Genomic DNA, 14,189 nt, shown 5'->3' on the forward strand with positions numbered 1-14,189 from the left:
TTACACAACATCCCATATCACATAGCATCACACAACATCACACATCACACAGCATCACACATCACACAACAGCACACATCACACAGCATCACACAGCATTACACAACATCACACAGCATTACACAACATCACACAGCATTACACAACATTACACATCACATAGTATCACACAGCATTACACAACAGCACACATCACACAGCATTACACAACATTACACATCACATAGTATCAAAAATCACACAGCATTACACAACATCACACAGCATCATACAGCATTACACAACATCCCATATCACATAGCATCACACAACATCACACATCACACAGCATCACACATCACACAACAGCACACATCACACAGCATCACACAGCATTACACAACATCACACAGCATTACACAACATCACACAGCAGTACAGCCTTTAACTTTGATCTCTGCAGATGTGATAGGTTCACTGGGACATGTTTAGTGAATGGAGCCTCTGATTACACAGGAGCTGCGACCATCTGAGCTAGCAGGGGCTGTGTTTTGTGCATTTAGGGCTTTTTTGAACATTTAATAAATAAAGAATTGTTTCTTCAATATCGGAATAACAAATATTTTCCCATTGTAAAAAAAAAATCATAAAAAAGTGCAGCAACCTGAGGAGTTTATTTCCCCTGCGCCCATCTCAGAGGGCAGAACATGAGGCCGCCCTCACTACGCCTGTCCTGCTTTCTGAATGCAGCTATATGACTGCAAGATTCTGATTGGTCGACCCGCTTACAACCTCCTATCTAGGAGAGCAGCTTTATGTAGGGAGCCGGCTGCACAATTGCGTGTTAAATGATTCCACATGTTACATCTTTACAGTGGAACTAACCTGAAAAACTGAAGTTTACTATAAAACTTCATTTATGAGGCATCTGTTCATTCATATGAAGGAGATTAACAAGTTTTTCTTATATATATCGTCCTAAAGAGAAACTAAACCAAAAATGTGAAACATTCATTCAAGGAATGTACATAACACGGATATTTTCATAAATCTAAAAGTAGTATGTTTGCACATTTTTATTGACTTCCAAGCGTTCTACAACCACACGTCTAACTGGCAGCTGGCATGATGTTTTCTGACAAAGCGGGAGATACAGAGACAATTCTATAACATATATGTAACATATGAGTGATATGTAATCTGATAAACAAGGTAGAAAAAAATAATCTATGTCATATATTGCGCATTATTATGGCAGCATGCAAGTAACAACTTCTAAATAACAACAGTAAGGCCTCTCTAGGAGGCGTTACTGTTGCGGCTGCTCCCCCTGTTGTAAGATCCGCGCTAATAATTATTATACACATTTTGCGTACTATTCTGAGTTGCGCGTATCTTAAGATATGTGTGGCTTGTAACACAAAATAAAGTAAGGAACGCAGTTTACAGTTACGTTGTAAGTGTAAACTGCACCCGACTTTACATAAGGCCCTAAGACGTACAAAAGCCATAACATATCTCCCAACTGTCCCGATTTCTGCGGGACATCCCAAATGGGGGGCTGCAAAAGGGGTGAGAACTTAACAATAGGTGGTTGGGGCTTTATATAATTTGCATTGTTTGTGGGCGGAGTTTGGACAGAAGAGGGGTGTGGCTTATTTTGTCCCAATTTCGTGATTCCAAAAAATTAGGCAGTTTTCATTCTTGAGCAATTTGTTTTAGAATTTAATTCAAATGGCATTTCAGGAGTGTATCAAAGCGCTTCTGATAAGCTCCAAAAGAAATGTATTAATCAGATTCTAGTTATCCTTTATCCAGTACATTCTAGAACATGACAGCTACAATCTGATTGGTCGCTATGGGCAACACCTCCACTTTTCCTTTTTTAGAATATTTGATAAATCTGCCCCTTAGCACACCCTCAGGACACAACCTTCTGTATTTTGCCAATAGTATTATAACGAGCAGTTCTTTATATTCTATACATGACTCGTGAGCTTACATGATCTGGGTTTGGCTTAGAAACTGGGACTGAAATTTTACTAGTAGAAGCAGCGCAACCTCTGTATTCACCAACTACTACAGCGTATCTACACACTGCATATTGTATATATACCCATTGTGTGTCTATCTGGATTCTAATAAATTGTTACTCCAGTTTACAAAACACATATAATAAATATGTTTATGCTGATTATCACAAGCCCAGTATTTGATTATTGTTTACTGTTTGGCTACATATGTGGAATTTATTTTTGGTAAATATTTTGTTTTTATGTTTATATCCATTAAAGACTTTATTGCAATTTTTATATCCTACTTATCTACCATTTTATTTATTCTATTTAGTCATATTTACATTGTCTTTGTTTTTCTGTGGCTACGTGCCTAGGGCTAGCAGCGAATTTAAGATTTATTGTCTGGATAATAAATGATATATGTATTTCTTCACACCACAGGCATTTTGAATAGGGAATGAAGGGAGATTTGTAATACCAGCTGCCTATTAGGGAACTTTAATGTACTAACGTTATCAATAAGAATCTGGGCAGTTGTTGTAAATCAAACACTGAGAGGAATCGGCGTTCTCTGTGCGGCCTCCGCTCTGACGAGTGACTCAGATGGCTCCTAAATCACAGCTGTCTCTCCTATAGTGAGAACATGCCATTATTTCCTAGCACAGTGCAGACTTGCGCTGTAACCCATAGCAACCAGCCCAGCGTTGTTCTTTCTGGTGCATTGTAAACTAATGTGAGGTCAGGTTCGATGGGCTGCTATGGATCCCTGTGCAGGGTGCAACCTCTTGTCAAGTGCAAAACCTGACAGGTACTAGCAATGTGGAATATTAAAATGACGATAATTAAAATATAATAATTATTAGCATGACGTCCTGCAGCCAAAAGGGTATATTACATGCAAGACACTGCAAAAACCTTACGTCATGTACTTTTCATCTCCCACATTGACTATTGCAATTCTCTCCTTACTGGTCTTCCCCAAAACAGACTCAAACCCCTACAATCTATTTTGCACGCAGCAGCAAGATTGATTTTCCTTGCAAACGGTTATTCCTCTGTTGAATCACTCTGTCAGTCTCTACACTGGTTGCCTGATTTCTACCGAATCCAATATAAAATACTCTTACTAACCTACAAGGCCATCAACAAAGCTGCACCAACATACATCTCCTCACTTGTCTCAAAATATCTCCCAACCCGGCAACTCCGTTCTGCACAAGATCTGCGTCTCTCATCCACTCTCATCACATCCTCCCATTCCCGGTTACAGGACTTTTTTTCGGGCTGCACCCACTCTATGGAATTCTCTCCCTCGCACAATAAGACTCTCTTCTGGTCTACAAGCTTTCAAGCGTTCTCTGAAAACCCACCTCTTCAGACAAGCTTATAATATTCCTCAACCACCCTCTTAACCTCACTACATTAATCTATTACCACCCGTTACACAATTGCACACAAGACAGCTACCCCCTGACATTGTTGTGTGACAGGATCATTTAGCTTATGAGTCACTTTTACCTTTGCAGTCCGGCTGGGCCGAAATGCAAAATGTAGACTTGACCTCATGTATCAAACTCCCATTGTCCCATAGATTGTAAGCTTGCGAGCAGGGTCTTCTCACCTCTTTGACTGTTTTACCCAGTTTGTTTATTAGTTTACTATGTTTGTCCCCAATTGTAAAGCGCTACGGAATATGTTGGTGCTATATAAATAAATGATGATGATGATGATAATGTTGGCTTAATGGGTGCACCCTGGACAGATTGTGGCTGGACCAGAGGTGCAGCTAATTGTTCTCACAGTTTTTCGTCCACAATGTTGCACGACATGCAGCCTGGTACCAGCCCACTTGCAGCAGGGAAGCAGCACAGGGTCGACAGTACAAGGTGGCTGCAAGATTCATGCCGCTGTCCACCTGTCAGTGTGGGACATGTCTGTTTGGAGCACTTCCACCATTTCTGCCTTGTGGAAAAACACCAGCTGCTTGTTCAGGAATTATCTGTGCAGTTAGGTCCCAGCCTCCAGCCAGGCTTGCGGTACAATCTCATGTACTGCAGAACGGTGGTGGCAGCTTACGCTGATTTGTATTTCAGCGGAGAGGTTTGCGGGAGGGTGGCCATCAATTATCCGGCGCCTGCTGTGTTCTGACGACTTGGAATATTCTGTAGCTTTGCTCACCGCAGCTCAGCAACAACATCTTAATTTAATTTCAGGCACTCGCAGCCCCCTCGCTCTAGGTAGAATCTTCCAGCTTTAAATTAGTGAAATAATGATTTTAAAGGTGGAGCTTGTTATAGTGGATTTGTAGAACCTGCACAGAGCCGCCCTGGAAAACTCAATTTTACACATGAAATGAAACATGTTTCAAAGAATTGTATATTGTAATTATCTCGGAATTTCTGTCTCCTGCTACAACAGAATTATTTCTTTTACAACTACCTGAATGTCTGATTGATTCTAAAAGGAGAGGAGGAGGAGGATGAGAGTAAAATGTAATAAAATAACAATCTTCTATCGATACAAATGATGAAAGCAGATCCGCATAGGAAAACCGAGGGGGGGTTTCGAAGTGCCTGGAAACCCCCTCCAAGCCTGGGGCACTGTATAATTGAGGTGGCTGGACCCTGCCCCCGGTTCACATGGCTCTGCTTGAAAAGGGAGAGCTGCGTGCACCTAACAGTAGTGCACGCAGCATTGCCCAGGTATATTATGGGGATAGGAAGAGTTGGAGAGCAGCCAAGCACTGTCTAATATTATAGCGACGCCCCCATGCATGCTGGTCACGCCCACTGGTGGCGTGGTGTGGAAAACCCCCCTCTACAAATCCTGCGTTTGCCCCTGATCCCTAAGACGTGAGCTTTTCCAGTGGAAAAAGTTTGACGTGACATGTTGTGCGTGAATTATTCAAATAAAAACATTATAATGACAGTTGACAGATCCACTTTAATTAACCTGCAAAGAGTTTGTTTTTTATCTTTGCGGAAATAGTAGATTTTCAGCTCTGTGGGGGAGGATAATAGTTGGCATTAAAAACCCCATTAAATATTCTTTTCAATATATGTACTGTATATATGTGTGTCAAACACTCAATTATCCAGTTAGCGGAATCATTTAGGCGTTAATAAGAGGTACCAGTGTGCAAAAAGTGATACAATTCTCAGGCCAGATATGGTAACTGAATTGCAGCCTTCACAGTCAGCCCCACCACGGTGTCACATATATTCCATAATTACAATACAAGAACATCACTATAGGAACAACATAGACATATAAATGTTATCCCCACCGGCAGGTAGCACAGAACTGTATTCACTGTGTCCTATTCGTGTCTCAGGGGAGCTTAGCGCTTGTGGTTCTGTCAGGCTGGCACTGAATTCCTGCAGTAATGAGGCAGAATTCTACCCGCTTGTTACTCATCAGCGAGCGTTTAGATGTGACAGATACAGCGAGCCAGAAACGCAGGCCTCTTTACAGGACGGGGGTCCAGGATAATGGGGGAGGCCATAAACACTTTCCTACGGGCTGAAATTTATAAGGAAAAATGATTTGGTACAACAGTCTACAGAGTTTCTTAAGACTACAAACTGCTAGAGTAACCCGTTCATACCCAACGTGTTTTATACCTTAAAGCAGGCTTGTCCAACCTGCGGCCCTCCAGGTGTTGCGAAACTACAAGCCCCAGCATGCTTTGCCAGTAGACAACCTGTTGATAGCTGGAAGGGCATGCTGGGACTTGAAGTTTCACAACATCTGGAGGGCCGCAGGTTGGACAGGCCTGCCTTAAAGGGACTTTCCTCTATGCTGGGGCAGAGTCGCCCCACCACGGACAGAGACGAAAAAGCACATATGGCAGGGGGTTCTGGTTATATCTACTGCCGGATCCCTGATAAATACAGCAAATTGTGGAGGTCCCAAAGAAAGGAAATAATTCTAAGAAGGGAGTGGATGAGGTATAATCCAAATTTTGACTTTGAAGTGACTTTTGTTTACGTCAGTCAGTAACTCAAATCAAGGGCCGCAGTCCTGCAAAATGGCCCCAAACAGCATCCGCCAGAATCGCTTCCTAAACGCAGAATATAGGTGGGGACTTGTGTACATATACAGTTGTCAGAAATAAAGCGCAGCGCATCCGTGTGTCTGTTATAAATACCGTTCAGTTTGAAAACTGGCTATAACAGTGCCCTATAATCACTCAGATCAATGCTCAGAGGACTTTTAGCAGAATACGGATTGGACACAATTCAGTCAGCGGCATTACAGTCTGTTCGGCAATTTATAAACCCCAAGTATGGTAAAATCAGAGAACTGTGCCAATTTTCAGAGGGAGTATTGGCCTCTAAATGATCATAATCTACCACAATGGGGATGTGACCTCGTAAATTTTGGTTGATTGGCACATGGCCAAATGTTTGAATCAACAATGTTATAATGGCAGACATGAATAGTGTCAGGGTCCCCATTATGAAGACCACGGAGGGTAGGGTAATTGAAACGGAGTGTCTTTATTTTGTACACAGGTATAAACTACAGTAGATGTAGTCAATGGTAAGGCAGCTAGTACAAGTCCATAGAAAAAGCAGGAACAGAATACCGGGATATCTAGGGTTTAGCTGAGAAGCTGGTGTTACTGGATACCTGGCACGGTTAGAGAACTGCAGGTATAGGGTACTGGGATCTTCAGGTTTAGCTGAGAAGCAGGAGTTACTGGAGACCAGGCCCAATAGGATAGCTGCAGGCACAGGATACCAGGATTACCAGGTTTAGCTGTATTACCAGGAGACACTGGAGGATCCAGGGAAAACTGGAGGAAGGTGAGATAAGAAACCGGGAGGTCCACATCCGTACCAGGGAATGAACAGGAGTAAAGGCAAACGAAGCAGAAGTCAGGGTCACAGATTTAGGTGGACTACGATGAGACAAACAGGAGTCAGATACCAGAAGACAAATCAGGACCAGATCACAGGGGTTACTCAGAGAGACCAGCAGCAGAGACAATTGATGAACTGGCCCAGTTTGCAGGAAAAGGCAGTCTTATAAAGACTAGACACGGGTGATCAGGACACAAGTCCAATGAGAAGAAGTTAATCCTTGGAGGCAGGATCTGGAATAGGCAGCGCAGCATCCACAGAGAAGAAGCTGTACTGCAGCCGGAGGCAGAGCGTGACACAAAGCATCCACAATAATGATCTATTGACCACTATTTCTAGAGCTCTAGAGCCTGACTTCTCATCCGGAGATATCAGAAGTGTATTACACTGACCAAGCAAAGCCAAAATTAGTAGCAAATCATTTGCCTGGTTGGCACTTATGGATGCCACCTGTTGTCTGCTATAGCACTCCAGTATACCCCCAGCCCCATGCCTCTCGCCCTCCCTCCATTCCTCTTTTACCCAAACGCACACCACCTTGTTCACATTGGTCTTAAACAGCTGATGGGCAGTGACAGTGGGCTCTCTGGAAAAGAGGGGGGGGGGGAGTGGGTATTCGTACAGCAAGAGGGTAGCGGGAACTCATCCTATATATGCATTGGAAGCCAATGTTTGGGTATGGTTTAGGAGGTATTATTAAACCAATATGGCATACACGCAGCGGTGCCAAGAGGGAGGCCCGCAGGTGGCACATTGTGGTGGTGGCGGATGAAGTGGCTGCCCGTGGCTCTGGCCTCCTCCGCCCATCCACGGCCCCATCTGAACAATATTATATACAGGGGAAAGTGGCTGCATGGGGCAATAGCGACACCCTCCAAGCTGCGTTGGATGGGGTCATGAAGTCCCACCCACTAGATGGCCTGAGCGGAACTGCAGCCTGAGGATCCTCTTGGCGGTCCCCGCTTCTACCCAATACAAAATACTCTGCTCCAATCTTCCCACTTTAATTACTTTTTCCGTTAACTGTGCATAATTAATTAAGTGTTGTTTAAAAAACAAAAACAAATAACACCTCCCTTCTCCTCAATGAACTGATTCATCCCAGGAAACTGCAATTGTAGATGAGGTGGAGAGTTCAGGAGCAGAATATTTTGCACTGGGTGGAAGAGTTCAGCCTGGGGGTCTGCAGAGTTCATTTAAACACACTGAAATGCAGACCTGCACTTTGTCTATTTTTTATGTATCCAGTTTTAAATAGATTATCTGGCAGGCTTATTGGGAGAGCCAACAGAGCAAAGAAGAAAATCAATGTGCTATATAGCAATACGTAAAGTGCTCAGTAACTGTTTGAGTACACTTGGGTAATGATATTGCAGAAGTTTCATATTACGCCGGTTGTCTTTGCAGCAAAGTACAGATCGCTGGTAAATTTTAGAAAGAGGGAGCTAATGGGCGATGTTAATGAGTTTTGGACAGCCAGAAAAAGAGTGACATTGACCTTTAACACATCAGAGGAAAATGAAACAGCAACGTGTGAGCTAACCCCTTTCACATTCTCCATTTCAACCCGACAGGAATGTCGCACCTGCGCCCGTGATGGAAAATGCTGAACAGGCGCTGCGGCCGTTTTAGTTAAAGGAAAACTAACCTCAAATTCACATTTAAAGCTGTACTACCACCTACATAAAGAGTTTTTACTAGCTTGCCCCTCCCCCATAATGGGGCCCCAGGGGCCAATTTTCCCAGTGGTTCCGCCAGTTCTGTAACAAAGAAACAGAAAGTCAATTTAGTCCTCCATTTTTAATTGTGGTTGGAAAGATGATGTGGTCGGGAGAACCAATCACAAGCCTCAGTCTGTTGATTCTTGTGATTGGTCCTCTCACTCACCCCTTTATAGGTTGCTGTGGAGATGTTGCCCACAACAACCTATCAGATTGCAGCTATCATTTATCCAGTACAGTCTAGAACAGGGGTGTCCAACCTTTTAGCTTCCCTGGGCCACATTGGAAGACGACGAGTTGGTTTGGGCCGCACATAAGATACACTAACAATAACGATAGCTGATCATCCAAAAAACCATAGAAAACATAGTTAACATACATATATACGAGAAAAAAAGTGATTATATATATATATCACTTTTTTTTCAAATCCCCCTATACTTACCTTTTATTCGCCCTGTTCAAAAAATCCTCTCTAGTTATTATACTATAATCACTTTTTGTATTGTTTCGATGCAATATCAATAAAGTGCATTTAAGCCAGGCATTGTATATCAGGGTGCCCTGACCAGGCCTGCGGTACCTGACATATACATCACTGTGACCCCAAATTGTGACCTGTTTTGCTAATTACACCACTATGTTAGTTAAGGAATAACAACTTATAATGGGCCAAAGAGAATAATATATAATGCCCCATTAGTATTACAAGTAGAAGTATGTAGCAGGGAGATAAGGTCCATGATGCTCCAGGACCAGGTGATTTTTATTCCCTTGTCAGCGTCCCTTGAAATAATAAAAAAAATCCCCCTTAACTTACCTTTTAATCGGCTTGTTCTCCTGTCCTCTTCTCTTCTTTTCTCTAATTCTCTGCTGCTGATTGTTCTTCTCGCGCGGGTGTCTCCTCTGTGCTGCGCTCCGCAATGGATGTTGGGAGTGATGACATCACGCCCGTCATTCACTGCGAGCACCGCACGGAGGAGGAGACAAGGGAGGGAGCCGGAGTAACAGCTGACGTGACCGCGTGACCGCAAGGTAAGTATTTTCTTTTCTTTTTTTTGCAGTATTTTTTTTTCCATTAACAGTGCTGCCCCCTTGCCACAACCAAAACTCCTTCTGGGCCACATTTACAGGCATGCTGGGCCGCATGCGGCCCGCGGGCCGCGGGTGGGACAACCCTGGTCTAGATAATGATAGCTACAATCTGATTGGTTGCTATTGGCATCACCTCCACTTTCCAGTTAAAGAAGTTTTAGTAAATCTACCCCTAATTTATGAACAACGCATATGCCCTCCATTAAATATCATTCCTTATAGCAATTATAAGGGATGATATTTTGCGGACATTTAATAAAAAATCATCCTGGTACAGCGCATCCAATAGGAGGCCGTCCTGGCAATGACTTTAATAACCTAATAAGTGCAAAATCTTTACTGCGCAAATGGCGGCATGAGCTGTACATAAAAGAGAGCTATCTATATGACATTTTCTTTGTATATTGTTTTGTCCTTAACCCAAAATAGGTTTCACAAACCAGTAACTTGTTTTTTTATTTCCCACAGCGATTAACGAGTTTCCAGACGATTTATTCAACATTAAAGAACGCCAGCGAGGAGCCATCCTGCTACACATCTTCTGCGTAAGTTATTCTCCTTTGCCAGTCACCGAAGGGTTAAACAGTGAAAGGATCCGTTTTATTTTAATTGAAACAAATGATATATCGCCGCGGAAGGTTGGAAATTCGGCAGAATATTTAGCTGAAAACTTTATAAGAATAGGATTTGTCTACAAATGTGTTACCCAGCTGCAGGTTTAATACATTTTAAGAGTTGTTTAGGAATACCAGAGCTTGTCTCCTTTGTGACTGTGTTCGGAAGTATAATATTGCCCAATAGAAGATGGTATCGCACTGCACCTGTGCTTTAAATAAATGCAGCTTATGTTCTTGTAGTAAAGTTGTTATCAGGTGAAATGGAATGAGCTGATTTCTAGGGGGAAATACACATGGAACAGAGGAAGAGACCTTGTGTAATGTATCGCCCTGCGTTCCGATAGACGTCAGATCATCATCATCATCAAAATGTATTTATATAGCGCCAGCAAATTCCGTAGAGCTTTACAATTGGGAACAAACATTAATAAGACAATACTGGGTAATACTTATAGACAGAGAGGTAAGAGGGCCCTGCTCGCAAGCTTACAATCTACAGGACAATGGGAGTTTGAGACACAAGGGCATGTGCTACATCATATTGCACACTGGACCAGCTAGAATGCAAAGGTAAAAGTATTGAGTGGGCTGTGAGTGTGGCAATTTTGGTCAGAGGGTTGTTGTCTTGTGTTAGCTGTGTAGAGGGTGGTAATAGGGTAACCTAGGGAGATTAAGAGGGTGGTTGGGGAATATTATAAGCTTGTCTGAAGAGGTGGGTTTTCAGAGAACGCTTGAAGGTTAGAAGACTAGAGGAAAGTCTTACTGTGCGAGGGAGGGAATTCCACAAAGTGGGTGCAGCCCGAGAAAAAGTCCTGTAACTGAGAATGGGAGGATGTGATGAGAGTGGAAGAGAGACGCAGATCTTGTGCAGAACGGAGGTGTCGAGTCGGGAGATATTTCGAGACAAGTGAGGAGATGTATGTTGGTTCAATTTTGTTGACGGCTTTGTAAATTAGTAGAACAATTTTATATTGGATTCGTTGAAATACAGGCAGCCAATGTAGAGACTGACAGAGTGGCTCAGCAGAGGAATAATGGTTTGCAAGGAAAATCAATCTAGCCGCTGCGTGCAAACTAGATTGTAGGGGTTCAAGTCTGACTTTGGGAAGACCAGTAAGGAAAGAATTGCAATAGTCGATGCGGGAGATGATAAGTGCATGAATTAAGGTTTTTGCGGTGTCTTGTGTGAGATATGTGCGTATTCTGGAAATGTTCTTTAGATCTATGTAACATGATTTAGATATAGAGTTGATGTGGGGAATAAACGACAGTTGGTCAGATAATGCTGTTACCTCTAATCTGCATTCAATAAGCGCAGGAACGCAGCTCAACCTCACTCTACCATGGACTCTGCCGCAGGGCTTTGTCTGTGCAGCTAATATTACACAACTCACTGACTTTAGGAAATAACATTCACATATTTCATTCATATGTCCGATATATGTGTAATCATGTCACGGGACTCTAGTTACAAGTTTTTCTTGTCTTATGTTGTGTGCAGGGAAGGAAGTGTGACAAATACTTTGTTTTTTATGTTCTATAATAAATACATTCGGATGGGTAACGGTGCTGTATTTACACACAGCCATGTGTGGTCCCTTCTGCTTCCTCCCACTGTCTTCTCTTTCCCCCCTACCTAAAAAATATCTTATAAGCTAGTAATGTATTTCTGTGTGCAGTATGTAAGAGGATTGATGGAGGTGGCGAGGAGAATTCTTAGCACAGACACCTATAGGAGAGTGACTTATTGGGAGAGTCAACGAAAACAATGGAGGTGCTTCTAATGGACGGTTTAGCTGCGCTTAGTGCCCCAGAATATACAGAAAGTCTTTATACACAAATGCTTATATAAATGTATTTCTGTATACCTCTATTAGATAAATCAAAAGGGAAATATTTAAAAACTGGGGTTTTGTATGTGTTATACACATCTACATGTGATATAAACTGCAGACACAGGGAGCAGAATATCTTTCCCGTAGTCAAAACTTGCTGGACTTAACCCTTCGAGGGCTGGGTTCACTTCTGGGAACCTGTCAATCGCGCCCACCAGCCTGGAGACTCCGGGATTCACGGAAAAGTAGGTCACCCTCCTGGATGCCACACCTCTTTCTTTGGAAGTGGGCGGGGACTCAATGACATGATTTGTGGGGGAGGGGCATGATCATGCAACTATACCTAAATTCATCACCCCATTTACACAAACTTTTCCAGAACCAGCGTCTTTCTGTTTCCACTGCAATCACCAGTAACTAAATTATTTATTGAACGGAATATGGGTTTATCTTCACGTGAAATGGCGTGATTCGGATTAATTAGGGGCGTGGTCATTCCTACTCCCCCTACAAATATTATGCAAGTCTTACTTGTAGAATAGAACCATTTACACAAAGCTGAAATCATTAGATAGATAGATAGATAGATAGATAGATAGATAGATAGATAGATATGAGATAGACAGATAAATATGAGATAGATAGATAGATAGATATGAGATAGATAGATAAATATGAGATAGATAGATAGATATGAGATAGATCGATAGATAGATATGAGATAGATAGATAGATATGAGATAGATAGATAAATATGAGATAGATAGATAGATAGATAGATAGATAGATAGATAGATATGAGATCGATAGATAGATATGAGATAGATAGAAATGAGATAAATAAATATATAGATAGATAAATATGAGATAAATATATAGATATGAGATAGATAGACAGATAGATATAAGAAATAGAAAGATAAGTATTATATAGATAGATAGATAGATAGATATGAGATAGATAGATATGCGATAAATAAATAGATAGATAGATAGACATGAGATAGATATGAGATATATAGGTAGGTAGATATGATAGATAGATAGATATTGGATAAATAGATATGTGATAAATAGATATATATATATACACAAGTTAACCCGTGCATGATACTCATGCATTCTAGTCAAATCAAGCTACTTAAGGTGTTAAAAAGGTTCTTGTCATGCATTTGGGCCTAGCCCAGGCCTCCTCAGGGGAAGAGCGTTACTTCCCGACGCAAGCGCCCTTTTTTAACGTGGTTTTGTCCACATGTCACCACCTCATCATTCTTCTCCATCACCTCATCCTTCATTTTCATCGCCACATCTATCCAGATGTCTATCTATACACAGGGATCTCTCTCAGCGGTCCTGAGTATCACACTCCTCTCACTCTGTCACCCCCGGCAACCACCAACCACTCCCCACTGTCACCCCCGGCAACCACCAACCACTCCCCACTGTCACTTCTCCTTCAAGAAATATATATATATTTTTTTTAAATCTTTATAAACACTTTTAACAATTAACAAATTAAATTAACAAATTAAAAACATCTTGGTATACCAAATTTCAGCCCTTTCTGAATTTTTTTTCCACACACACTAAGAATTTAGTAGGTCAGTGTATAACTCCGCCCAGCAGGTGGCGCTGCAGCTTGGTTTTATTTTTTACACACACACACACACACACACACACACACACACACACACACACACACACACACACACACACACACAGAGACTAACACACGTCACTAGACATTTATATTATAGATAGATACAAGATAAATAGATATATACATATGAAAGGTAGATATGATAGATATGAGATAGATAAATAGTTAGATAGATATGAGATAGATAAATATGAGATAAATAGATATGTGATAAATAGATATATATGAGAGGTAGATATGATAGATAGATAGATATGAGATAAATAGTTATGAGATAAACATATAGATATAAGAGATAGATAGGTAAATATGATAGATAGATCTTTCTCAAAGCAACTTTATCCAAAAAGTAGAATATCTTTGCACAGTTCCTTTTCAATCTCTCATTTGATATGA

General features: G+C 41.6%; 1 protein-coding gene across 2 annotated transcripts in view; it reads left to right on the plus strand.

Annotated features, from left to right (window-relative positions):
- Positions 1 to 14,189, plus strand: part of SLC24A4 (solute carrier family 24 member 4) — a 64,685-nt gene that overhangs the window by 18,344 nt on the left and 32,152 nt on the right. For both annotated transcript variants that reach the window (XM_075192748.1, XM_075192749.1), the window contains exon 3: positions 10,150 to 10,226. In XM_075192748.1, the coding sequence (XP_075048849.1) occupies positions 10,150 to 10,226 (77 nt within the window). The remainder of the gene's footprint in view (positions 1 to 10,149; positions 10,227 to 14,189) is intronic.

This window comes from Mixophyes fleayi, chromosome 12, assembly GCF_038048845.1.
Source record: "Mixophyes fleayi isolate aMixFle1 chromosome 12, aMixFle1.hap1, whole genome shotgun sequence".
In the NCBI taxonomy this organism is placed as follows: domain Eukaryota; kingdom Metazoa; phylum Chordata; class Amphibia; order Anura; family Limnodynastidae; genus Mixophyes; species Mixophyes fleayi.